Here is a 24,494-nt window from a genome sequence, read left to right on the forward strand (position 1 = left end):
CTTGAGTGCTCAGGTAGTGACTGTGTGGTAGGCAGTGGCCAGGCTGGGAATACATGGACCTGTTGAACGTGATTTCAGCCACACTTACAATCAATACCTTCTTCTGCAATGTCTACAAAACAGAGGGGGCACAGATGAGGAACTAGCACTGGGAAAGGCACAGAGTTCAAGAAATGTCCTGGCTGGAGGATGGACACAGACGTCATCTGGTGGCACCTGAATCCTGGGGGGAAGGGGGGGCTCTCCTGTTGGGCCTACACACCTGGCTGACCCAGTCAAAGCTGAGGTTGCCCTTCAGGATGAATTCAACTTCCTCCTGGATGCCAAAGGAGGGCAGGTCACAGCGGAACCTCAGGCAATCAGCAATGGAGCAGTTCTAGGGACAGGAGAGGAATGAAGTTGAAGAGGGTCTTAGTTTAGGCAAGAACGACAGCAGAAAATAAACTCTGTCAGGCTTGGGGTCGAGAACAGATGAACAATTATAGGACATATGTATACATCTGCAACCCAGCAAGTGCATTTCCCTATATACCCCAATATACAGCTGGTCCTGCAATGGGAATCCAGGGTCTTTCTCACCAGTACAAGACTCCCTGGAATCTGGGTCAGGAATTCAGGATGCTGGGGAGGTTCCCTCTCTGACACGCAGGGGAGACTCTAGTGAGAGAGAGAAAATAGCCACAAAATGATCAACATTTCACTGGTAAGACGGTGTGGGGCACTGTGGGTCAGACTCCGGAGCATTAGGAAAGGCAAGCAGGCACCTGTGAAGGGGCCACAACAGCCACATCCCACACAGCCACACCATTCAGCAGGATAGGAACCCAGAAATGAATGCTGATGGCCAGATCTCGCTGACTCAGGTTATTCACCTGCAGAAAATTGAGACAGAACGTTATTGTGGTCCTAGAGCATCCCAAATCCTACTCCTTTCCTGGTTCTAGCCCTCAGGTACACTGTCTGTCTCTTTTCCACAAGCTCCAAACATTAGCAGCACCATGGGAGGGAAGATATGGATGCTCCCTGGCTTCTCACACGATAACGATGCTCAGCTTCTTTCTTGCTCTTCTCACCAGAAGTTGAAAAGTTGAAGTACTTGGTAGATTCTTCCTGCCTGGAGAGAGAGGGCTTGTTGGTGAGAAACAGCTACGGAGCCATCCTCACTTTTGCCCCAGTCATCTTCCAAAGGCTCTGTGGGCCCAGAAGAATGCCCAGAGATATAATTACAGTCCCTGCATGCCTTTGCAGACTCAGCTTCAGCCCTTCTCCCATGACTTTTGCCCCAGTCACCCAGAACTGCTAGGTTGCCCTCTGATACCCTGACTCTTTCAAGTTCCCATAACTTTGTTCAAGTTCTTTCTTTTGCTTGGAATGTAATTACCACTCCCCTTCTGGAAAATGTCACTTAAAGGCCCAACTTAAACATTACTTATTATAACATTTAAACACTTTCCCACGAGAAGGCATTCACATGGCTTTCTCCTCTAGTAGGTACGTGGTTGGCCTTAGGTAATGCTTTCAGAGGCCACTGCCAGAACAAAAAAGCCTAAGGGGACTCAAGGGAATCTTGGTTGGATCACTCAGAAAAAAATGCAGTGCAAGCCCCTCCAGATGGAAAGAATAAAATAAATGTGGCTATCCTGGGGCAGCTAAGTAAATGTGAAAAAGGATGGTGCATGAACACAAGACCCTGGAGCAGACATAAATGTCCCAGGCTGCAGGTGGGTTTCCATCCATCTATCCATGCATCCATGGCCTTCTTCAGTAAACATTTACCCTGTGACTGGCTGTGTGCTTGACTCTGGAGATACAACAGTTAACAAGCCATAATCCCTGTCTTTCCAGAGTTATCATCTAAGGTCTCAGTGGAATCAAGCAAACAAGCAACGAGACATGCACATTTCACCAGCAGCTAGTGTACAGAAGCCAGGCCAGCCATACGGAAACTCCACGCCCCCCACCCCAGTTTTCCCACAGATGTGACTGTCAGTTTGATGATTAAGAACACAGGTTTTGGAGCCAAGCCATCTGGGTTCACATTTCAGTCTACCACTTCCTACCCAACTAATTTAAGGCAAGCTACTAAACCTCTCTGGAGCCCTGTAGTTTCTTCCTCTTTAGAATGAGGATGCTAATAATAGCGCCTGTAATAGAGTTGTGAGGCAGTTTGCAGCAATGACATAAATGTTAGGATTTATTTTTTCCCTCAGTGTGTTTGCCCTCCTCTATGCTCCTGATCCCAAATGTTTCTCTCTGTGCTTCAGTTTTTTCACCTTAAAACTTCAGTTCTAACTCTCTTTTCAAATTTCAGTAAATCACTCAGTTTTCCCAATCCTTGGAGAGGCACAGTAGTATATGGGCATGAGCACAAGCTCTGGAGTCAGACCATCTGAGTGATTCGTGGTGCTATCACTTCCCAGCTGACTGACAGGGGCAAGTTATTTAACCTCTTGATTTCTTTGTTGCTAAAAAAGGGTGGTTAACAATAACTATGTCATAGAGTTATTCGAAGGATTAAAGGAATGTAGATATGTGTCAAGTACATTTAAAATGCCTGTCATATCATAAGTATATATAACTGGAAGCTCTTAAATTACAAGTTTCACTGTTCTCCCATGGTTAGAAGGGGAAATTAGGACACAGAGTTTGGAAGGGCAATGACACACTGTTTGATCAGCACCCCCAACCCAGTTCCCCTAAAATTTCATGTGTCAGCAGCAGCAGCAACAACAGTAGCAAACTCTGTCCCATGGCAATATTATAAGCTTCTGACCAACTCACTAAGCCTCTGGAGTTTGGTGAGGTATTCAGGGCTCTTTGCCCTGCTTCCAGCCTGACCTGCCCCTGCTCCTCCACCCACCTTCAAAACTGAGAGCAACAACCCTGCACTTGCCTCTCCTGTGGCCTGCTGCAGCCTTGGCCTCTTAGAGACTTTCCCAGCAGTTTCTCACACCTCTGCTCTCCTTCTGGTTTGGTGAAAACCTGACCTTTATTTCCTCTGTGTGGTGACAAACCATATTCCCCACTTCAGAGTGCTAAAAAAGCCTCAATCTTAACCTAGTTAGTTTCACCTCTGCACATTCATATCTAGCACCAAAACCAGAATTGGCTTCATGTTAAAGGAAGCCTCCATCTTAGAGAAAGAGAGAGGAGTGCACAATGGTGGCAAATGTGCATCCAAATAGTAGGCCAATTCATCAGAGAAGAAGCAAGAACTGTATGGTAGATGGTATTATAGATAAATGTACGGCTGGTCACAAGTATTTCCATGTGAGGAATCAGAGGGGATAGTTTAGATACCCACCCTTTCAAGAGCAGGCTGGGCAGCCATGGGAGGTACTAGGCTTAGAGGAAGGTCAGAGGTCAAGGGAGGGCAGGTATTAAATACCTGCTGATCACCATGTAGACAGCATATTTCACAGGGAGCTCCAGCTGGAAGGTGGTCTTGCTAGATGTAGGCTTATTATTCTCACTGGAGAGAGAGGGGGGGAGCCCAGTTGGGAAGGAATCCAAGAGAGAAACCTCTGACTGGAGCATAAGATGGAAGAGTGAGGGATACACCTGGACTCACCTGCTTACATTGGCCCTCAGAAACAACTTGTCTCCTAGGGTGGCCTTGTAGGAGACATCAAATGTGATTAGGAAGGTGCCCTGAGAGGAAAAGAATGAAAGAATGGGGATAAGGAAAGTCATGGGGGAGTGAGGGAAGAAAATGGGTAAGGACAAAGGAGCAGAGTGATGAGGATTTGGGGGGAAGCATTCACCTTAGTGCCCTCGTGGAAGATGGGATGGTTGATGCTACAGTTGCTGCTCCTCAGGCTCTCATTCCCTGTGGGCGCTGCCTCACATTCCAGTCGCAGTGGGCGCTGGTGTGGTTGCTTCCAGAGGAGGAAAAGAAATTCAAATATGTTACCCATGTGCATATGTGGGCTAGATATATAACAGTGGGGCATTGCAGAACAGTAGGGAAAAGGACAGACTTTTCAAAAAATGGTCTTAGGAAAATCGGCCCATTCAAAACAAAATAAAACAAACAAAAGAGCAAAACACATTGGATCCCTACCTCACTCCATACATTAAAATATTCCAGCTAGATAAAAATTCTTAATGTGAAAAGGCACAATTATAAAGCTTTTAAAAGATAATACAGGGGATTATCTTCATAACCTTGGAGTAGGGAAGCATTTCAGACAAGATCCACACATTAAAAAAAAAAAAAAAACGACAAAGGAAAATATTTGATAAAATTCAACCACAATCAAATTAAGACATTTGGCTCATCAAGAGACACTATACAGAGACTGAAAAGACTGGGAACAGGACTGTAAAATATACTTAATACATATAACTGGAAAAGTATTAGTAACAAGAATATTAAAGAGCTCTTAACAACTAGAAAAGTATGGACAACTCAGTAGAAGAATAAGGAAAAGACTTGGACAAGCACTTCCTAAAAGAAGAAATCAAAATGACCAGGAAATGATTACAATTTGCTCAACTTCATTAAATAAATGTAAATTAAAACTTCAAGGAGGTATCAACAGATAGACAAAAATTTTAAAGTCTGACAATGCCAAGTGTTGGAGTGGATGGAAAGCCACAGGTGATGGAAGTGCAAATAGGTGGAAATGGTTTGACTTTACTTATTATAATTGAAAATATGCATACTCAATGATTCAGAAATTCCATAACTGACATACATCTTCCAAATATTATGCATATGTGTACCAAGATACATGCTCAAGAATAGTCATGGCCAATATCAGAGAACAACTCAAATGACCATCAATTGTGAAATGGGTAAATAAGTTGTGGTACAGTCATACAAAGGGATTCCAAATAGCAATAAAAGTGTTTTACAGCCACAAGGAACAACATGGATGAATTTCACAAACATATGTTGAAGAAATGAATAAATATACAAGAGAACATATAACATGTTTCCATTCATATAAATTTCAAATATTGGCAAAAACTCACTGGTTTTATCTAAGAAACGGCAATCACTATTCTTACTGTGATCATCAGTTCCTAATATACTTTAGTGATTACCTTCGGGGAGAGAGTGAGGTTATAAGGAAAGGCACAGGGAGGACATCTGGGGGTGCCAGCAGTGTATTATTTCTTGACCTGATGCTAATTACATAGACATTTCATTAATATTATTCATCATACATAAGCTTTATGCACTTCTCACTCTATCTCCCTTCCTCCCTCCCTCCATCCCTCTCTGACTCTGGAACTCTGTATGTGTGTGTCTGTGTATGTCTGTGTGTGTGTGTGTGTGTGTGTGTGTGTGTGTGTGTTTATATTTCACCAGAGAAGAATTAAAAGAAAACTACTATAACCCAGAGCAGGGAAGAGATCCCAGCAACTGGAGCCCAAGGGAGCTATTTACCTGGGTTCCTAACACTCGTCGATAGGACAGCCCTGCTGGATAGTAGAAGTTGATCACAGTTCCATAGGAATCCTCACCTTCATTCCACAGAGTCACTGTCACATTAAGCTCCAAGGAGCTCCCTACCACCAGGGTCTGCAGGCTGGAGGAGGAAGGACAAAACTGAAAAAGAGGCTCCATTGGAAATGAGTTGGAATTGGATAGGGGGTAGGGGTGGGACTGTGGGAACTCATGAACTATTGGCTGAGAACATTCCGATCAAAATTTCTTTGTTAGAAGGAGAGCCAAAGGGAAACAAAAGTACATCTCATCCTATGAGGATGGGAGACCCAAAAGCTTAAGTGTCTAGAAATGAAAGCAGATAGAGCTCACCCTGAGGAGATGAGACTGACACTCAGGTCTCCTTCACAGAGGTGATCTTGTCCACAGTTCTTCTCAAAGGGGAGCTGCAGCAAAACAGAATATCTCTTCCCATCCATGTCTCAACCTTTCTTCATTCCCCTCATTAGGAGCACTCCTCTTAATAATGAGTAATACTCATTATTGAGTATTACTGAACACCCACTCTGCACACAACAGTGTGCTAGACACTGACAAGAAGTGGGGCAGTGGGGAAGGGGCAGTTAGAATATAAAAGAATGATAAGAACTTTGGTTTCAAGGGGCACAGAATTTAGTTGAGGAGTTAAATCCAACTCACATTGGAACAATTATTCAACAAACACTGTTAAGTAACAATAAGGGGGTGGGTAGGGAGTTAGAAAAACTGGAAACTACAGGTGAATTAGACATGGTTCTTGTACTTATGGAACCCACAATTCTAAAGGACCCACAAAAGTAGATGCAGATTGCTATGATTCCAGTCATGTAACGTTGGTATCACCATGAAGTAATAGGAAGCCAGAGAAGTGATAGATGATGAATGTGGTTTCCAAAAGAGTGGAAGATAAGACTGGAGCTTTGGGGACTAGAGAAGATCTTTGGGGTGGAGAGAAGGAAATGTTTTCCAAGTAGGAGATACCACATGGAAAAAGGAACAGAAGTAGGAATGAGAAAAGTTGGGAAGGATTTGAAAAATGAGAACCAGAGAGTTTATATTGAGATAAAGTGGGCACCAGCTGGGACATGTGTAAAGGTCTTAGCTAGGCAGGGCCTTGGTAACTGGGTGGAGGCAATTTGGACTTGATGTGGTTGGGAACCAAAATAGGTTTTGAAGCACACAGAGATACAGTGAAAATCAGTACATCCCTGGGATTTCGTCAGAAGACTCACAGAAGCATTGAAGAGGTCCTGTGAGCCCACAGCCAGCACAGGGCGAAGGTTCTGAGATGAGGGGATGGGCTCCCCAGCCAGGGAGAAGTTGAAATGTAGGATGATGGGACTCAACACGTCCTCCACACAGTCCTGAGGGAGAATAGGCTTTCAAAGCCCCACTATCCTTCTCCTTACTTTCCACCACTGGCCCTTCTCAACTGCATCCATTTCCTGCTGTCCAGTCAGAATTTTGTGCAAGCTGTTCAGCCAGGTACTCTGGCCTCAACTTTCCTCTCTCAGGCCCCACTCTCCCCACCCTTTCCACCTCACCCAACAGGCAGCAGAGATGCCAGAGATTATCCTTGGGCTCCTTCTCCCCCCACCTTTCCCAGAACCCAAAGTCCTTACTGGTAAAAGCAGCTTAATGGTTTCACAGTAATCCCCCAGCCCCAGGGTTTTCCTTCGAGACAAAGTCCTGTTCTTGGTCTCATCAAAAATGGCACGAGAAATCAGGCGGCTTGGGTCTAATGCCAGATCATACCTGACAGAGCTTTGGACATCACCTGGAGGAGAATGGGAAACAGAAGACGAAAAGTCAAAGAGAACCTCTGAAGTTCTATGCTTTTTTTTTATTCGTGCAATAAATATTTGCTGCGCACTTTCTATGGGTCATGAGATGTAACAGGTGCTGGGGATATAGGTAGAGAAGGAGATAGAGAAATATAGCCCCAAGCTCACAGTCTAGGAAAAGAGATGAGCATGTAGGACTTAATGTCACACCATGATCAACTCAACAGTGGGATCCTCAGTTGTACCAAGGAGGGCTTGCTGGACGTCAGAGGTGCCTCCCTGGGTGGGTCTTGTCTGATCTCTGACCTGGAGGATGAGCAGGGGTTGGTGAAGAATGGGGAAGAGAAAATCCCAGACCATGAGAACAGTGGCTAAGACGAGAAGGGAGAGAGATGATGGCACATTTACAAAAAGGGAGAGTGGGATGAGGTGAGTTTGGAAGGGCAGAGAGGAGCAAAGTCAGCAAGGACATTGTAGGGAAGGATTTTGGTCTTTCTAAATGCAAGAAGAAAGTGGTTGAAGGGTGTTAAGCAGGAAAGTAAGGAAACTAGATTTGCATTTTAGGAACAATCCCTATAGTTTCTCTATGGGGATAGGGTGGGAGCTGCAAAAAACAGACATGGGAACAGCTCAAAGTATAGGTAGGAAAGGTAGGAGGTGGCTGGGGCCAGTGGGGAGAAATGGGCAGATGTACCCTGGAGATAGAACCTATGGCCTGGGTGTGGGGAGAGGGGGAGAAAAGGGACCCAGGTTTCCAACACTGGCAGCTGGGTGGATGTGGAGGTGGTATTTGGATTCCTGGGCGCATTCTCTCCTGACGATAGGGTGGGAACCTTTATGGGGTAAGGGGCTAGACTCACTAGGAAGAAACTCACCTAAGTGGTCCAGTGAACTTTTGCGGATAGTGAGACAGACTGTGGCATTTCCAGCTTCCAGAGTGGTGGGCACCTCTTCCCAGCACTGGTACACAGCCTTTGCCACCTCTGAGGGCATGAATCTCATAGTCACCCCCACATTCAGCACTGGCTGACTCCTGAGGGTGCAAAGAGGGGCTGAGGACCTGACTCTGACCTTGGGGAGGAGAACAAGGGAGGCGGCAGCTTTTGAACTGGACACACAGAGGGAAAGGGTGGGATGTGGGGAGTTATCACCTGAGCAGCAGCACCTGTCCCCGGGCCCCCACAGCCAGGTCCACTAGTCCATCCTGGGTGAGGTCCTGACCCCCACTCAGCGACTGTCCGAAATACTGGAGTGTGGGAGAGAGCTGGGAGCTTGCAATCCGCTGGCCAAAGAGGGAAAGGAGAAGTGGAAGTCAAGGGAAGGTCATTTGAGAGGTTTGAGAATAAAGATTTGGAAAGGAGAATACAGTGAATGAAAGTAGAACTGAATGGAAAAATTGAAAAGGAGAGATGAACGGGTAGGAATGGAAAGCAAGTGTAGTGACACCCCAGGGATCTCAGACAGAGAGAGGCAAGCTCCTTTGGTCCAATTCATGTGAGGGTACAGGCTAATGACAAAATTAAAGCATAACAATAGAAATATAATAGGTTAATTTACTCATCACGTGTATATTCCTTCATAAATATTTGATGAACAGAGTACTTAGTACTCCATTGAGTCGTCTTTACAAGAAGCCTATGGAGTTTATCATTTAATGTTTCATAGAGGGGAACTAAGGCTCACAGAGGTTAAATCAGTCACTGCCTAAGGCAACACAGCTGACATGACTGGCCAGGCATTTGACCAGGGCCTGCAATCTCTTACCCACTAAACTGCCCACAACAGATTGGAGTCTGTTTGGAGCCAAAGGACAAAAGAGAGATAATTTGCACTTAGCTGGGCCTGGTGAAGTTCATGGCAATAAACCCCTAAAAGGAGAATAGCTACTACTAAGGTCCATGACAAGAGGCACAGGGACATCAGGCACATCTAAGACATGGGAAAGGAGGTGGAACTGGAAGAGGCTTCAGAGAGGGGCCTCACCTGGCTGTGGGAGGGCCTGATGCCCAGTTCTGAGGTTCCATGAAATAGGTAGACAGCACCCCGGTTTTCTTGCTCTCCTGGGGCACCGATGGCGACGTCTGTCAGTTTGTCCCCATTCGCATCCCCCAGCACTGTCAAGGCTGCCCCAAAGCGGCCCCAGGGGTGGCCCTGCTCCCCACAGAGAATGATCTCACACTGCCACCTAGCCCTCTGCAGAACAAAACCTGTGTCATGCCCCAACCCAGACAACCCCTCCACCCCACTCCCAGGCCCCACCCAGCCCAGGTCTCATCAGACACTCACCCCCTGGGGCAAGTGGCACACGGACACCTGGCCCCCCCACGTCAGCTTGTAGTAGTGTGGAGCCCCAATGAGGACAAGGTCAGAGCTACCATCTCTATCCACATCCACAGTACAGAGGGAGGCCCCAAAGTAGGAGCCAATCTGGAGGGCAGAGCGTTAAGTCACCCTGCCTGCCTGCCCCCTGCCACCAGAACCTTACCCCGTGGTCCCCCAAACCCCTTCATCTCCTCCCTCTCCATCCTTGGACACCCTGCCACCCTCATGGTCCACTCTGGATTCCTCTACACCCAACCTGGGTCCCTGCAACTTCAGCCTTTGGCTTCCATTGTCCGGACTCCTGGGTGAAGAGGACAACCTTCCCAGTATGCTGATGGCGGGGAGCCCCCAGGATCAGGCTCTTCACCCCCTTCCAAAAGGCCAGCTCGGTGGAGTAACCTGGGGGGAGGGCAGGCCTCAGCACAAAATCTTCCTCCCCATCCCTTAAGTTCCTGCCCTTTCCAGGCAGCTCATCTCCTCCCGCCTGTGCCCCCAACCACAGCTTTTTCTCACCCAGGTAAGAGTCCCTCATGTCCACGTTCTCTTGAGACACACTGATGAAAGTGGGGCTCATATTTTGGGGGTATAGGAAGGCACCTCCAGACCAGCTGAAGCTCCCCACAGCCCCCAGAACTGGTCCATCCTGGGAGGAAAGGATTCCAGGGCTAAGCAGTTTTGAGTCAAAACAAGGCAGCCTATTCCAAAGCAATGCCTGCTACCGACTCCACTCATTATTTGGAATTCTCTTTTCCTTCCCCAGTCCTGTCCAGCAGCTTCAATCCCTGACTCCTAATGTCTCTCTCAGTCCATCCCCAGTGCCACTGCTCCAGTAAGTCCCAGCTCTTCTCACCCACTGCCCTTTCTGCCTCCTATTGTGTTCTTCTTCTCCATCCTCCTCAGTGTTAGGTTTCCTCAGACCAAATATATAGCCATCACCCAGCTGGCAACCCAAGATGGCTCCCTGTCACCAAGACCCTGAGGATGGCATCTCAGGTCCTCCCCAGACAAACCTGTGGAGTTGCTCTATGCTTTGAACACACCGAGTGTTTGACCTGGACACCTCTCCTCTCTTTCTGAGACGCAACTCCTCTCTTGGGAAGAGTCATCCTCAAAGCCACCTTCTCTGTGAGGTCTTCCTTGGCTCCCTCGGGGAGTGATAGGTGTTTCCTACTCTGCATACCTTGCTTATTGCCTTTCTAAACTTTTGACTATAGATAATTTAGAACATATACAAAAGTAGAAAGAAATGCACAATGAACTCGTAAGTACCCAGGTTCAATGATCAATTCATTACCAACCTCGATTCATTTCTATGTCCCTCCAACTCACCCCCAAAACTCTTTTGAAGAAAATCCCTATGGATATTTTTAACACACATCTACTTTCACATAAGTCATGCTATTTTGTCATTTCTTCGGTCTGCATGATCTGGCCTTTCCCATCTCTCCACCCACTCCTTCCATGCTGCCCCTCACTCACCCTGCTCCAGCTATGCTGTCCCTTTTATCTCTCTAGTGCAGTAACCTTGTTCATGCTTCAGGACCTTTGCACTTGCCTTTTCCTCTCCCTGGAGCAATCTCTCCCCAGATTTTTCCACATCTATCCCTTTCTCATCATTCACCCTCAGTTGTTATTCCTCAGGCCTCCTCTGATCATCTCTCTTGCTCTCTTCTAACACAGAGCATAATCTGAAGATCTTTTGTTTGTGTTTATTGCCTCCTCCCACTGTATGTGTGCTCTTTGTGAGAGCAGGAACCTTGGCTATCCTGTTCTCTGCCGTGCTCCTAGCACCTACATACACTGCCTATATGTCTCTCTCTAAATGGACAGTGACCTTGAGGACAGGATCTCCTTCTTATTTACTTCTGGGTCCCAGGTCCCAGCACAGGGCTGGCCCAGGATTGGTGCCTGAGACCTGTTTATCAAGCATATGCTCCACCTACCATGGTGAGCACTGAACTGATGCCTTCTTGTGACATCTCATGCTGGAAGGAGCTACTTGTCCTCGACTGGGTTCCTGTGGGAAAACAGGTCACTTAGGCTTTGGGGACCATGAGACCACAAGGACTTAGAAGGAGAAGAATGAGTCCGGGTCTCAGGTTCTGGGGCACAATTTTGGGTGACATGTGAATAGGGATGGACCCTCAGAACTGTAGGGAACAATCAGGTTGGGAACCTTTGGATTCCAAGACCAAGCTCGCCCTGTATTTACCCTCCACTGCAAAGATCTTCTCCTGCAGCTGCTTCTGGATGCTGCTGAGTGCTGCAAAGTTGTCCACCTTGAACACGTGATCCTGAGAGGGCACTGAGCCAATGGTGTTCAGCTCCTCCCTGGCAGTGGGTTCCTGGAAAGCATCTCCCACCTGTGGCAGAGAGGCAGCTGAGGAGGAGCCCACCAGCCTTTCTGCATGGGTGAGATGCAGTCTCAGTCTGAGAGAGCCACGAGGAAGAGGACGTACCCCAATGGCATAGCGAATGATGCCAGCTTTCTCTGCCAGGGGCATGACATCACTGTATTCCAGGGGGTCTTTGTATTTCTGCCCATCTGTGATGACAATGAGAATCTTCTTGGCACTTTCACGGGCACCATTCCTACTATGAAACAGTTCTTTCCTGTCAAGGAAGAAAGGGAGTTGGCTCTCCTGAGATGAAACTGATTTTGAAAAGAAATCATTTGCAGCTCTAGAAGGTCATCTGGGGAGACTAGGGAATCCTGGTACCCTCAGACTATGCCATGCATGAGGTGCATATTATCTCATGTAATCTTTACAACCAAGTTGTAAGTTGTCCTCATTTGGCAGTTAACTGAGACTTAAAGTCAGTAACTCCCAGGTTTTCCCAGGTCACCAGCAGGGAGCCAGAATGAGAACTCAGATTATCTGAGCCAAAGCTGCTCGAGTTGGAATCTGGGTCCTGCCAATCCAAGGTCAGGCAAAGAAAAAACACTGCAGAAGAGTCCCATCCTGTATCTGGGAACAGATCCAAGGAGGAACATTCCCCCTACAGCCTCCTTACTTCCCTTTATAGACCCTTTCCCCAGAGCTTCCCATAGTCCTGGAGTTGGGCTGTTCAGACCAGCATGAGGAAGTGGTGTGGCAATGTGTCCACATGAGGTAGAAGGCGGAACTTACACCACTTTCAGGATGCCTGTGGCTGTAAACGTCAGGCCATTCATTTGGACAATTGGATCCACCAGGCTCTGAGGACTTGAGCTGCTCTGGAATTTGGTGAAGGTGAAGTGGATCTCCAAATCATTGGAGTACTGCATCAATGAGAACTGCAAAGGCCAAGAAAAAGGCCCTGGTGCTCAAGAGTTATTTTTTAATAAACTTTAATTTTGGATTAACTTTGGATTTACAAACAATTTCCACGTTTTTGAGGCTAAAACTCAGGGGGAAATTGGCCCAAAAAGAAAACTAGAAATCAAAAACAAATAATGTTTCTTTCATACTTTGGCAATACTGCAATATTTGTTAAAATAGGATTTTTAAAAACTTTCATAACGTATAAAATCCACTTGTAGGCTATATTTCCTCACTTCTCAAGAATTCATACACACATGTACACTAATTAGTGAGAAATAAAATAAGAGAAATCATGAGTTGCATGGAAAACACAACAAAGAAATCATTAAGTATTTGGCCAAGGTATCTTCAGTCTAATTTCATATCAAAACTATTTTTGCAATCCTTTCAATGCTTTTTAACAGTAAAAAAAACTTATATTTCCTGGGCCATATAAAGACATATTAAATGCCACAGGGGAATTTCCTCAGGTAAGGGCACAAATCAGCCCTGCACTGAGACCTTAGCCTTATCATGGCACAGGTCCACTGAGTCCACCCCCACCAGTGCCAGGTCTCCCCCTAGGTTGGCCTTTCCCAAAGGCAGCCACCACCACATGCCCAGCACTTCCCAGGTCTTGGGGATTCAATCTTCACCAGTGTGTTGGTGCCTTCAAACTGTCCCATCACAGCTATGACAAAGTCCTTCATCTGCTTAAAGTCCCTTTGGTCAATACTTCCAGAGCCATCAATCAGGAAGACAATGTCCATCTCTTGACTTGGACACTCTGTAGAGAAGGAGGAAGGAATCAGAGATGCTAGTGTGGGGCCCAGCTGTCTCTCAGGGCCCAGAAACCCTTCCTGCTCAACAGACTTACGGGGTCATTCTTGGTCTATGAATCAATTATTACCAATTTTCCAACACCCTCCACAGAAAAGGCCCAAATCCATTGCCCAAATATTAAGAAAGAAAACAAAAACACAAAGAAAGAGAGATAGAGACAGAGAGAAAGAGAGAAACAGGGAAACAGACTCTCAACTATAGACAACAAACTGATCCTTTCCAGAAGAGACGTAGGTGGAGGGATGGGTTAAATAGACCATAGAGATTAAGAATCTACTTCCTAGTGCTGAAATGCCACATCCCCTACCCTGGCTGCACAGACATCCAAGGCAGGTCACGGCACCCCCCAAAGTCCTGAACACCTTTCCTCCACTCTCTCTGTCCCCACTGTAGATTCTGCTCTCACAGTTTGGTTGTGAGTTGTTTATGCTGCTATTTTATTTTTCCCTGGCATCATGACTTCTCTGGTCCAAAGCATTGCTCTCAGTCAGCACTTTAAGTGCCCCTAGCTCTTACTTGGAGCCCAGTATCTCTTCTGATACCACAGAGAAGACAGTTTATCTGTATCTTCCTCCTAGTCCAAACACATGGTCCTAGCTAGAATTTCTGTCATAATGGTAATTACATATTATGTGCCAAGCAGAAGTCTAAGCACTTTATATTTATATTAAATCCTTCAATCCTCATAACCACCTCAATTATTAAGACCCAGTTAACCAATGAGGAAATGAAAACCAGGGAATTAGGTCACTTGCCCAAGGACACAGAAGACAGACTTATTCAGAATGACTCTCAGAGAGATGATGTTCAGTGTCCCTGGCACCACTCTCTGTGGAAGACATCAGCAACAAAATTGTGCATCACATTTTCCATGGCCCTAATGTTTTCTCCCCTTAGAAATTCATCAGTGAGTGATCAGGAATGGCCTCGTACTTGGATCCCTGGATCTATCATCCTCACCACATTTTCACCATCCACCTTTCACCCTTCCTCTGAAAGCCCAAGAAGCATCTCTACACCTGTTGGCAACTGTGAGATCCTCATGCCTCCTGCTGCCAGCACTCTGAGGCTCCCTTCTGCCTCATCCAAAACTTTCCCCCTCGACCAGCTTAGAGAACCTGTTGTAAGCTGCCCTTCTTACGAGGCAAGACCATGTTCCCAGACCTTCTTGGGCTCACTGAGGCCTCTGGGAAGAGGCCATGAGCACAGGAGGCCAAGACCATAGTCTCAGGCTCTGCCCACTCTTCTGTGCCAGTATGTGTATAAAACAGAAATGCTGTCTCTAAAGGGACCTACTTGGCAGGGCAGCAGGCACTGTCCGAATGGTCTGCAGGTGGGAGCCCAACAGGAAGCAAAAGCCTTCTGCATACATATTCTCCCCACAGGCTCTGTGCATGGTTGGGCCGCAGGCCTAGAGGCAGAGACCTGTGTGAGCAAAGGGGCCCCAGAATTCTCCATTTTCTTTTCCCCCAGCCCAAGCCTCCTCTGGCCCCTGATCCTGCCCTTGTGACCCTTCTATGACCCAGAGAAACTCACCAGCAGCCAGGAGCGATTGTTGGAGGCTGCCAGGGACAGGCCCAGGGACATGTTCACGGCCTCTGGTGGTGCTGAGGGCAGATACACATGATCATACTCATGGGCACACCCTCATTTGGGGGGAGAATCAGGACTAGAGGCCAAGGAGAGACATTCTGGTACAGGAAGATTGAGGGCCCCAATTCCCAGGTGGAGTCACTCACTGTGCAGTGATATAGGTTGACATAGGCCAGTGGCAGCTGCACAGTCATACAACCGTCCTGTCCGGTTGACTGCCACCACCTCCAGGGGGGCTCCCACCACGAGTCTGGAGGCACAAGCATGACATATAGTTGTATGAGGGGTAAGGGCACAGGGCACTTCAAGTGAGGAAGTATCACCATGTAACAAGGAAGTGAGAGTTTGAGAGGGAAGCTCTTGGCATTTGCCACTCATGAGGCTACTCAAAAAGGAGAGCTTCAGTTTAACCCACATGTGCTGAAGGACTATGCTGGACTTTTTGTTTGTGTATGTGTGAGGATACATAAATAAATTTGTATTTATATATACAAATGGTTTGAGTGCTGTTTTTTAACATTAACCAAAAATAAATATATTCAAAAGAAAAACATTTTCCAGCCATGAGTAAGTGCATTTTGTTTCTGGGGTACCATCATTCTGAGCCACCCAAGAAATAGATCACCTCAAGTTACATGGAAAAAAAGAATTTTTTATATTAAATATAATTTATTGTCAAATTGGTTTCCATACAACACCCAGTGCTCAATCCAACAGGTGCCCTGGAAAAAAAATTAAAGGTTATTTATTTTTGAAAGAGAGAGAGCATGAATGAGGTGGGGAGGGGCAAAGGGGAGGGGAGACAGAATCCCAAGCGTGTTCCGTGCTGTCAGCACAAAGCTGAATGTGTCGCTCTAAGCCACAAACTGTGAGATCATCTCCTTAGCCAAACTCGGATGCTTAGCTGACTGAGTCAGCCAGGCACCCCTACATGGAAAAATTTTAAGCCATAAGGTATCAAAACAAAAATATTGTTCTGTAATTAATTGGATAATTTAAATATAACATAAGCAATTTGAGTTGGACAACTTAAAGCAAAAGCATCAGACTCCATATCAATATCTACAGTCATATAAGTGCAAAAATTTATTTACAAAACCTTTTGAGAGGAGAGAATTTTTTAATTTTAAAAAAATGTTATGTCTGCCAACAATCTCTCCACTCAGATGAGAAAACTAGACAAATATTTGTGTGTTTTTAACTAATTAGCCAGTCAAACCACATTAGGTTAGCATTTAAATCTTCCTTCTAGAAAGCTATTCCTTTATGGAAAACTGAAATCCTTGTGGGTCTAACACTTGCTGATGAAAATCTAAATAGATGGTTAGAGATGTAGCAGTTTGGGACCTGCTGGCATAAATGGATGAGCAAACTTTTCATCTACATGTTTTTCTTTACCTTATCTATTCCTGATTCATAGGCTTAGTCTTTTCAGTGTTTGGGTTGTGTTTCAACAGACAACAGGAAAAACAATAACTTTGTAGCAATCAGCATGTCATCCAATCTATATATTTACTTTTTTGTTAATACTGGTGAACAGCAGTCAATCAATAGTTTATAGATGTGTGTGTGTGTGTGTGTGTGTGTGTGTGTGTGTAACTGATGGTGATGGAAGTGGGACAGTGGCTATCTTTGAATTTGTTGGATTTTGAGTGATCAGAAAAGGCCTAAGGGAATCCAGGGGAGGGGACCTGAGGATGTTTTCTGTACCTGGATCCAGGCGGCAGCTACCTGGGTATACACATATGAAAAATTTATTGAGTTGGACCTTCCAAGATTGGGCACTTCAGTTTTTGCCTTGTATATTTCAAAACAAACAAACAAACCAAAAAAAAACCCCCATAACTCTGACATCTGGCATTTTCTTCCATGCCCCAGCCTGACAGCTGGGTGAGGAAGGGGGACGGATGTGCTCTTAGAACTCAGTGACCTCAATATGCTACTTCTTGGCCAATGAAATCTTCTTGTATTCTCAGGCTCATTGCCAACTTGACCTCCTCTGTGAAGCCTTCCTAGAATTCCCTCCTGGGTTTGATCTCTTCCTTCTTATGCCTCCAGATTTCCGTTATACTTGCATCACATTGGGACTTTAACAACTTGGGTCCCTGCTGCTGGGACCTGAGAATGTGAGTTTCTGGAAGCAGGGTGAGGTACATAATTGACAGTCCCAGTGTGAGATAAAAATGTGGGCCTTTTATTCTGGGAGAAAAAAAGTTTTTTGTCCCTTTTTTTTTCCTCCCCATGATCCTCCTCTTTACCTGTCCTGTCTTTACCTGTTTGCTATTTAGTGTTGATTTCCCCAAGGCACAGGGATTTTCCCAGGGCCAGTGCAAACCCCACAGACTGGGAAAACTGTGCACAGCCAACCTTGACCTTGCCTAACTCATACCAGGGGCTGAGGGCAGCAGGGGTCACTGGATAGGTGTGGGGAAGCAGGAAGCTAAGAACCACTCCACAGAAGGCTAGACTGCATGTGAGCCAAAGCTCCAAGCCTCCAGCACATCTCCACTTCCCCATCAATCTTAATGACCACACACAAATGCTAAGATCAATTCTTAATAATTTCAAGAAGAAGACTGCAAAACATTATTACAAGTGCAAGGGTAACTGTACTGGTCACTTACACTGGTCACATGCCATGAGGCGAGACCTGTCTGGAGGAGATTCAAGATCTCCCTCCTGAAGGAGTGTCTTGTCCAGAGTTTGTGACCCTTCCTGGGACCGTGAATAGTTGGTAGTAGTGGTGTCAGTGGTGTCAGACTTTGCCCATGCTGCCCTTCCTCCAGATACCTCCTAATCCATGTTCATCCATTTGCCCAAAGGCTGAAGGGGTGAGGGTGGGGAGAGTGGGCAGGGCTTACCTCGATCTGCCAAACTGGGCCACACTCTGTCCAAAGCTAACTCCATCCTCTTGAAAGACCATGGGCTCCTCCACATCCAAGTTGAACCCATAATAAGAAGCAATGACTGAGGAATATGGAGAGGGAAGTGAGGGTGGGAGGAACAGTCAGAGAAGCCTCATCTCCTCTGGATACCTGACTTTTGGGATCTTGATGCCCACCCCAGTCCAGCTCATCTTCCCAGGAGAAGGGTGTTCTTTTGTTTCCTGATTTGCCATCTGTGTGGCTCCTGTCTCTCCCTTCCTCAACAATAATCAAACCACAATACAAAGGGCAACAATCCAGAGAAATGCCCCCTCAAGGATATTTCAAAGGACATGTACAACCTGAAATTGAGCCTGTCACCTCATGGTATGTTAGCTCAAGAATGCCCCTTATGATAATACAATTCATTTCCTAAACTGAGACCTTCTGAGAATGAAAGGGACACCATTAATAATTACATCATGGCCCACCCTAAGGTCCAGATGGGGAAACAGACTTAGAATTTTTTGATTAATTATTTATTATTATGTGTTTCCCATGCCCCCCTTCCTTGGTGCTAGGCTCTAAGACAACAAGGACTGCAACCATCTTGTGTTGGTGCCTGAGGCAGTGCCTGGCCCTTAACAGGTGACTAATTACTTACTATTTGTTGGCTGACCCAGAACTGCACAGGAAGTCCCTGGTAGAGCCAGGATTCCAACCCACTCTCCTGATCCTTCACATTCTCCTCTCTGGTGACTAAGCTCAAAAACCTCAGTGGAAGGTCCCCTACATTTCAAGGGTTTTTCCCACAACCCTCACTCCTAGACAGCAGGTTTCTTCTCCATTTCTACTAGAATTCCCAGCTGTCTCTGGATTGAGGAGTCAACTCCAACCCCAAAGTAGGGAAGCTCTAAGAATATAAACCATTAGGCCAGGATGTGACAGGAAAGGTCCAAACAACTGAATCTTGGGGTTCTGGGAAAAGGCCAGATGTTGAAGGTGCCATAACCCTACCATGGCCACATGCAAGGGAGCTTCACATCCCAAATCTCCTCAAAGGATGATTCTATTTCTGAGTTTGAAAAAAGAACCTATGACCAGACAAGTAGGATGATGCCAAAAGTCTCAGACTGAAATGTCTCAGAGGCCAAGAGGGTGACATCAGTGAGTGAAGTGGGTGGTGTGAGTACCAGGGAATTATGGGCACTTAGAGAATGTGGCCCTTTTAAAGGAGGTAAGCATTACCAGGGTCTAGAATTCAGAGCTCCAGACCTTCCCATTTCTCAAGAGAAGCTGAAAGTCTGGATTTTTGTGTGGAATCTGATTTTTGACTGACACACAAATCATTTCAAATGACACAGAAATGTGATCCTGTTACAGGTTCAATTTCTGGACTATTCTCTTGGCAGTCGTGGAACAACCTACCTGAAATCAAAACCAAGGACCAAGGATGAGATATCCAAAGTTTCCCTTCCCTAGTGACTTCTATGGCCTTCCCCCCTGGGGCTCTGAGGCTGACTCCTGTCAACCATACCACACACACACACACACACACACACACACACACACACACACCAGGGACCTGACAGAAGGTGGGGGGAAGCCTTGGGGAATGTGGAGAAGTAGTTTATTCTCCACCCAAACTTAGCCTATGAGTCCATCTTATCTCATCTTTGCTCAGGTTATGACCCTCCCCTGATTCCAGGCCATTCCTCTTTCCACACCAGACTCTAGACACTAAGGCACTCCCTTGCCTCACCTCCTCCACAGAGCTATATGAGCTGACCACCAGCCCCAGAATGCCCTACCAGATAGAGACCTCTGGTCTGTCTCAGAGACAAGACAGACCTCTTCCAGCTCTGAGGCCCCACTTACCATCTAAGAGGAGCATAATTCCAAAAGCCATCATTGAGCAGTGTATCGAAGGAGAAGTGAAGAGCTGAGCAATAGAGCACTGAAGGATGCTCAGTGTCCTCAGGGAGAATTAAAATAATGACTCAGGCCTTCAAGTAACAGAAGGAGGGGCACAGTGAGGAAGTCTTTGGTTAATCATATAACAGAGGCAGGGACAGGAGGCCAAAGACACCCTTGGAGAAAATCGCCCATACTCTCCCACTGCCACCACCTCTAGAGATCTGGCTTCCTTGTCCAGGGTCTGGCTTTCCCAGAAGTCCACCCTCCCCCATCCCTTGAGACCCAGTTGATACCCAGGGAATCCTGGGACCCCCCCTGGGGCCCAGAAACCAAAGTGCATATGACTGGGAGGGGTAAAACAGATGGCTGAAGATGACCCACCACATGGATGTGAGTCTGGAGAAAGGCAGACCTCCCCCTCAGATAGCAGTGTTGGGGATTGAGCACGAGTTAGGCTGTTGTTTAAAAAACCAGACTCGGTGCATCTGGGTGGCTCAGTCGGTTACGTGACTGACTACAACTCAGGTCATGATCTCATGGTCCATGAGTTTAAGCCCTGTGTCAGGCTCTTAAATACAGAATAGAAACTGAGGGTTGCTAGAAGGGAGGTAGGTGGGGGTGAGCTAAATGGGTGATGGACATTAAGGAGGGCACTTGTTGGGATGAGCACTGTTGTATGTTATATGTAAGTGATGAATCACTAAATTGTACTGAAACCAATAATAAACAATATGTTAACTAACTTGAATTTAAATTTAAAAAATTAAAATAAATTAAAAAACAGATTCCATCAAGAGGAAAATGTATAATCAAACTGGCAAATAGGCTTAGTAGTCATACAAGGGGTTTACTAGTCCATAATAAGAGAACAGATTACAGATTGATGTAACGATATGGATGAATCTCAACTTTGTCATTAGGAAAAGAAGTCAAACACCAGACTGCAAAATGTTTGATTCATTTTGTATGAACAGGCAAAACTAATCTATGAGGATAGAATATGGAACAATGATTACCTCAGATGAGGTGGAAAGGGAACTTCTAAATTTGTTAAACTTAACATTCAACTCCTGATATTTGGTATCTAATACTTTAATATTTTAACATTTGTTAAATGGGATAAGGGTAGATAAGGGTATTTATTCTTTGTAATTTCCTTTGTGTTTTGAATATTCTATAATTAAGCATACACAAATGTTTCTCAAAAACATGAAAAAAGGTCCAAAGTATCAAAGTCCAGGAATAGATTTATAAGGTTAAAATACAGGGCAAAATGATACTCAGCAGAGATAGGTTAGCCAACCAAGAACTGATGTCCAGCTACCAGTGCAAAGGTAAAATTCCCCTGTGCTACAACATGTGATAGGGAACAATGGCAAGGTGTAAGTGGGCAAGATGATCTTCTACATTAGGTTGCTGCATGGCTTTCATCACTGCTGGTTTTACCATGGCAGGAGCTAACTTCCCCCAAGGTCTTCAGAAGGCTATTTAGATCAGCCAATTGTAACCTTGACCATACTAAACACTCTTGGATAGTCCTCACAAACTCTTGGTATTTGTTGTATTAAAGTCCCCTTTTCAGGGTTGCTTCTTCACATATTTTTACTGATAAGCCTCCAGCAGGGCCCTCAACAGCTGAGCTACTGAGTTTTTATTAGTGAGAAAAGATGAGATAATGACATCCTGAAACAACTTTTTTATTTTCTTTTATTTTTTTATCAAAACAACTTTACTTATGAAAGCAAGTTTTATTTTGTCTTGCTAGTGGATCTAAAATCATATTAAACCAATACATAAATCCTGTGCTTCTGACCCACTGGCTATAGCTTGAAGGTCTGCAACAACCCCTTCCTTGGATTTGAGTAATTTCCTAGAGCAACTACAAAACTCAGTAAAACCCTTTACTTACCAAACTACTGATCCATTAAAAAGGTTGTAACTCAGGAATAGCCAAATGCAAGAGATGCATAGGACAAGGTATGGGGAAAGAGCATGAAGGCTTCATGGCAATCATGGCAATCTTCCCAGATCTTTACTTGTTCACCTACCTAGAAGCTACCAGAACTCTGCTTTTGGATTTTTATGAAAGCTTCATTACATAGGCATGATTGATTAAGTCATTGCTCTTTGGTGGTTGAACTCAATCTAGAGCCCCTCTCCCCTCCCAGGAAATTGGGGAGGGGGGGTTGAGACTGAAACTTCTAACCTTCTAATTCCATGTTTGACTCTACTGGCAACCAGTTCCCACTTTTAGGTGCTTTCCAAACCTCACCTTGTAACATGAGACACCTATATTGTTCTTATCACTTGGGAATTCCAAGAATTTTAGGAGCTCTGTGCCAGAAAAAAGACAAAGACCAAATATGTATTTATTATAAATTACCATATCAAAAACTTTAAAAAATTTACAGAGAGTTGGTGGTTCTGCCAAGTATAGAACCCCCATTAAGTGCCCTGAAGATACCTAGAGTTGAGGAATATCACCTGCAGCAAGTTGGAGGAATCAGAACCTTGGAACATTCATCACCAGGCCTAGGAGAAAGATACTTTTATGACACTGTGTGGTTTTTATAAATATTTTAATATCTTTTTGCAATATGCCCTTATTGTTTTTTTTAATGAGTGCAAAACAAGCAAAAATTTTGCTGAGACAAATGATAATACAATTGAGGCAGTTGGAAATCTTTACAGTTGCTGAATTCAGCGAAATATTAGTTACCCTCAAGCTTTGCTTGGGAAGGGAAGTCCCAAATTAAAAATTATGTATGAAATGTTAATTCATTCAAGATTGTGTCTAAAAGATGAGGTGTACTGTAGATGGAGGAAACGAAGATATCTTTACATTTTGTGTTAAGGAAAATAATCAAAAATCATTTTGTGGTTCTAAACACAAAGAGAAGTTCACAGATTCACAGAACTGATGGAGGGTGCTATTTGCTACGGACCCCTTAGCACAAGAGGAAGAAGGGTATTGTTCAACTTGTCCTTGACATTCTTTGCAGGAAGTAGGTAAGTCAGCCTCAAAGCCAGCAATCATAATCTTTGGCCCCGTTCCCTGCATCAGTGCCCTTCCCAGCTTCTAATTAATTTTTTCTATTCATTAAATATCAGCTCAAGTAAGTTGAGCTAAAAACTTTTGTTTACAAATGATTTTATAATGATAACATGTATTTGACATTTCCAGTATTTTAAATAACTGTCACATGTATACTTAAAATGATATGCCATAGGTAGGGCCATTAAATTTTGCCTGGGAAACTATTTCTTCTTCAATTCTGAATGTTAACATTGCTGGATAAAATATTCTTGTTTGGTTTTCTCTTGCTGCTTTCAAGGTTCTCTCTTTATTTTTTGCCATTTTAATTATTATGTGTCTTTTTTTTCTTTTTCTGTTTTTCTTTTTTCTTTTTTTTATTATGAAATTTATTGTCAAATTGGTTTCCATACAACACCCAGTGCTCACCCCAACAGGTGCCCTCAATACCCATCACCCACCCAACCCTCCCTCCCACCCCCCATAAACCCACAGTTTGTTCTCAGTTTTTAAGAGTCTCTTATATTTTGGCTCCCTCCCTCTCTAACCATGTTTTTCTTCCCCTCCCTCATGGTCTTCTGTTAAGTTTCTCAAGATCCACATAGGAGTGAAAACACATGGAATCTGTCCTTCTCTATATGACTTATTTCACTTAGCATAACACTAAGTTCCATCCATGTTACTACAAAAGGCCATATTTCATTCTTTCTCATTGCCATGTAGTATTCCATTGTCTATATAAACCACAATTTCTTTATCCATTCATCAGTTTGTAGACATTTAAGCTCTTTCCATAATTTGGCTATTGTTGAAAGTACTGCTATAAACATTGAGGTACAAGTGCCCCTATGCATCAGCACTCCTGTATCCCTTGGGTAAATCCCTAGCAGTGCTATTGCTGGGTCATAGGGTAGATCTATTTTTAATTTTTTGAGGAACCTCCACACTGGTTTCCAGAGTGGCTGCACCAATTTGCATTCCCACCAACAGTGCAAGAAGGTTCCCGTTTGTCCACATCCTCTCCAGCATCTGTAGTCTCCTGTTTTGTTCATTTCAGCCACTCTGACTGGCATGAGGTGATATCTGAGTGTGGTTTTGATTTGTATTTCCCTGATGAGGAGCGACGTTGAGCATCTTTTCATGTGCCTGTTGGCCATCTGGATGTCTTCTTTAGAGAAGTGTCTTCTGCCCATTTCTTTACTGGGTTATTTGTTTTTCGGGTGTGGAGTTTGGTGAGCTCTTTACAGATTTCGATACTAACCCTTTGTCTGATATGTCATTTGCAAATATCTTTTCCCATTCCGTTGGTTGCCTTTTAGATTTGTTGATTGTTTCCATTGCAGTGCAGAAGCTTTTTATCTTCATGAAATCCCAATAGTTCATTTTTGCTTTTAATTCCCTTGACTTTGGAGATGT

At 44.8% G+C, this 24,494-nt stretch overlaps 2 protein-coding genes across 3 annotated transcripts in view; one reads left to right on the forward strand and one right to left on the reverse strand.

Moving 5' to 3' along the window:
- LOC125928619 (integrin alpha-D-like) overlaps positions 1-20,261 on the reverse strand; it is a 36,286-nt gene extending 16,025 nt beyond the window's left edge. Inside the window, exons 1-28 of the mRNA XM_049639353.1 lie at positions 20,006-20,261; positions 18,125-18,230; positions 15,410-15,513; positions 15,207-15,277; positions 14,967-15,081; positions 13,484-13,614; positions 12,675-12,820; positions 12,003-12,156; positions 11,756-11,906; positions 11,487-11,560; positions 10,057-10,186; positions 9,800-9,942; positions 9,508-9,648; positions 9,205-9,414; positions 8,373-8,503; positions 8,097-8,254; positions 7,060-7,214; positions 6,670-6,801; positions 5,771-5,844; positions 5,399-5,540; positions 3,765-3,878; positions 3,572-3,651; positions 3,389-3,472; positions 1,036-1,114; positions 765-872; positions 580-657; positions 263-376; positions 22-112 (exon numbers count right to left, since the gene is read on the reverse strand). Coding sequence (XP_049495310.1) covers positions 22-112; positions 263-376; positions 580-657; positions 765-872; positions 1,036-1,114; positions 3,389-3,472; positions 3,572-3,651; positions 3,765-3,878; positions 5,399-5,540; positions 5,771-5,844; positions 6,670-6,801; positions 7,060-7,214; positions 8,097-8,254; positions 8,373-8,503; positions 9,205-9,414; positions 9,508-9,648; positions 9,800-9,942; positions 10,057-10,186; positions 11,487-11,560; positions 11,756-11,906; positions 12,003-12,156; positions 12,675-12,820; positions 13,484-13,614; positions 14,967-15,081; positions 15,207-15,277; positions 15,410-15,513; positions 18,125-18,230; positions 20,006-20,039 — 3,250 coding nt within the window. The 5' untranslated portion in view covers positions 20,040-20,261. The remainder of the gene's footprint in view (positions 1-21; positions 113-262; positions 377-579; positions 658-764; positions 873-1,035; positions 1,115-3,388; positions 3,473-3,571; positions 3,652-3,764; positions 3,879-5,398; positions 5,541-5,770; positions 5,845-6,669; positions 6,802-7,059; positions 7,215-8,096; positions 8,255-8,372; positions 8,504-9,204; positions 9,415-9,507; positions 9,649-9,799; positions 9,943-10,056; positions 10,187-11,486; positions 11,561-11,755; positions 11,907-12,002; positions 12,157-12,674; positions 12,821-13,483; positions 13,615-14,966; positions 15,082-15,206; positions 15,278-15,409; positions 15,514-18,124; positions 18,231-20,005) is intronic.
- Positions 1-24,494, forward strand: part of LOC125928126 (integrin alpha-D-like) — a 74,575-nt gene that overhangs the window by 47,511 nt on the left and 2,570 nt on the right. The gene's annotated exons all lie outside the window — the stretch shown is intronic.

The sequence above is a fragment of the Panthera uncia genome, chromosome E3 (genome assembly GCF_023721935.1).
Source record: "Panthera uncia isolate 11264 chromosome E3, Puncia_PCG_1.0, whole genome shotgun sequence".
Lineage (NCBI taxonomy): Eukaryota > Metazoa > Chordata > Mammalia > Carnivora > Felidae > Panthera > Panthera uncia.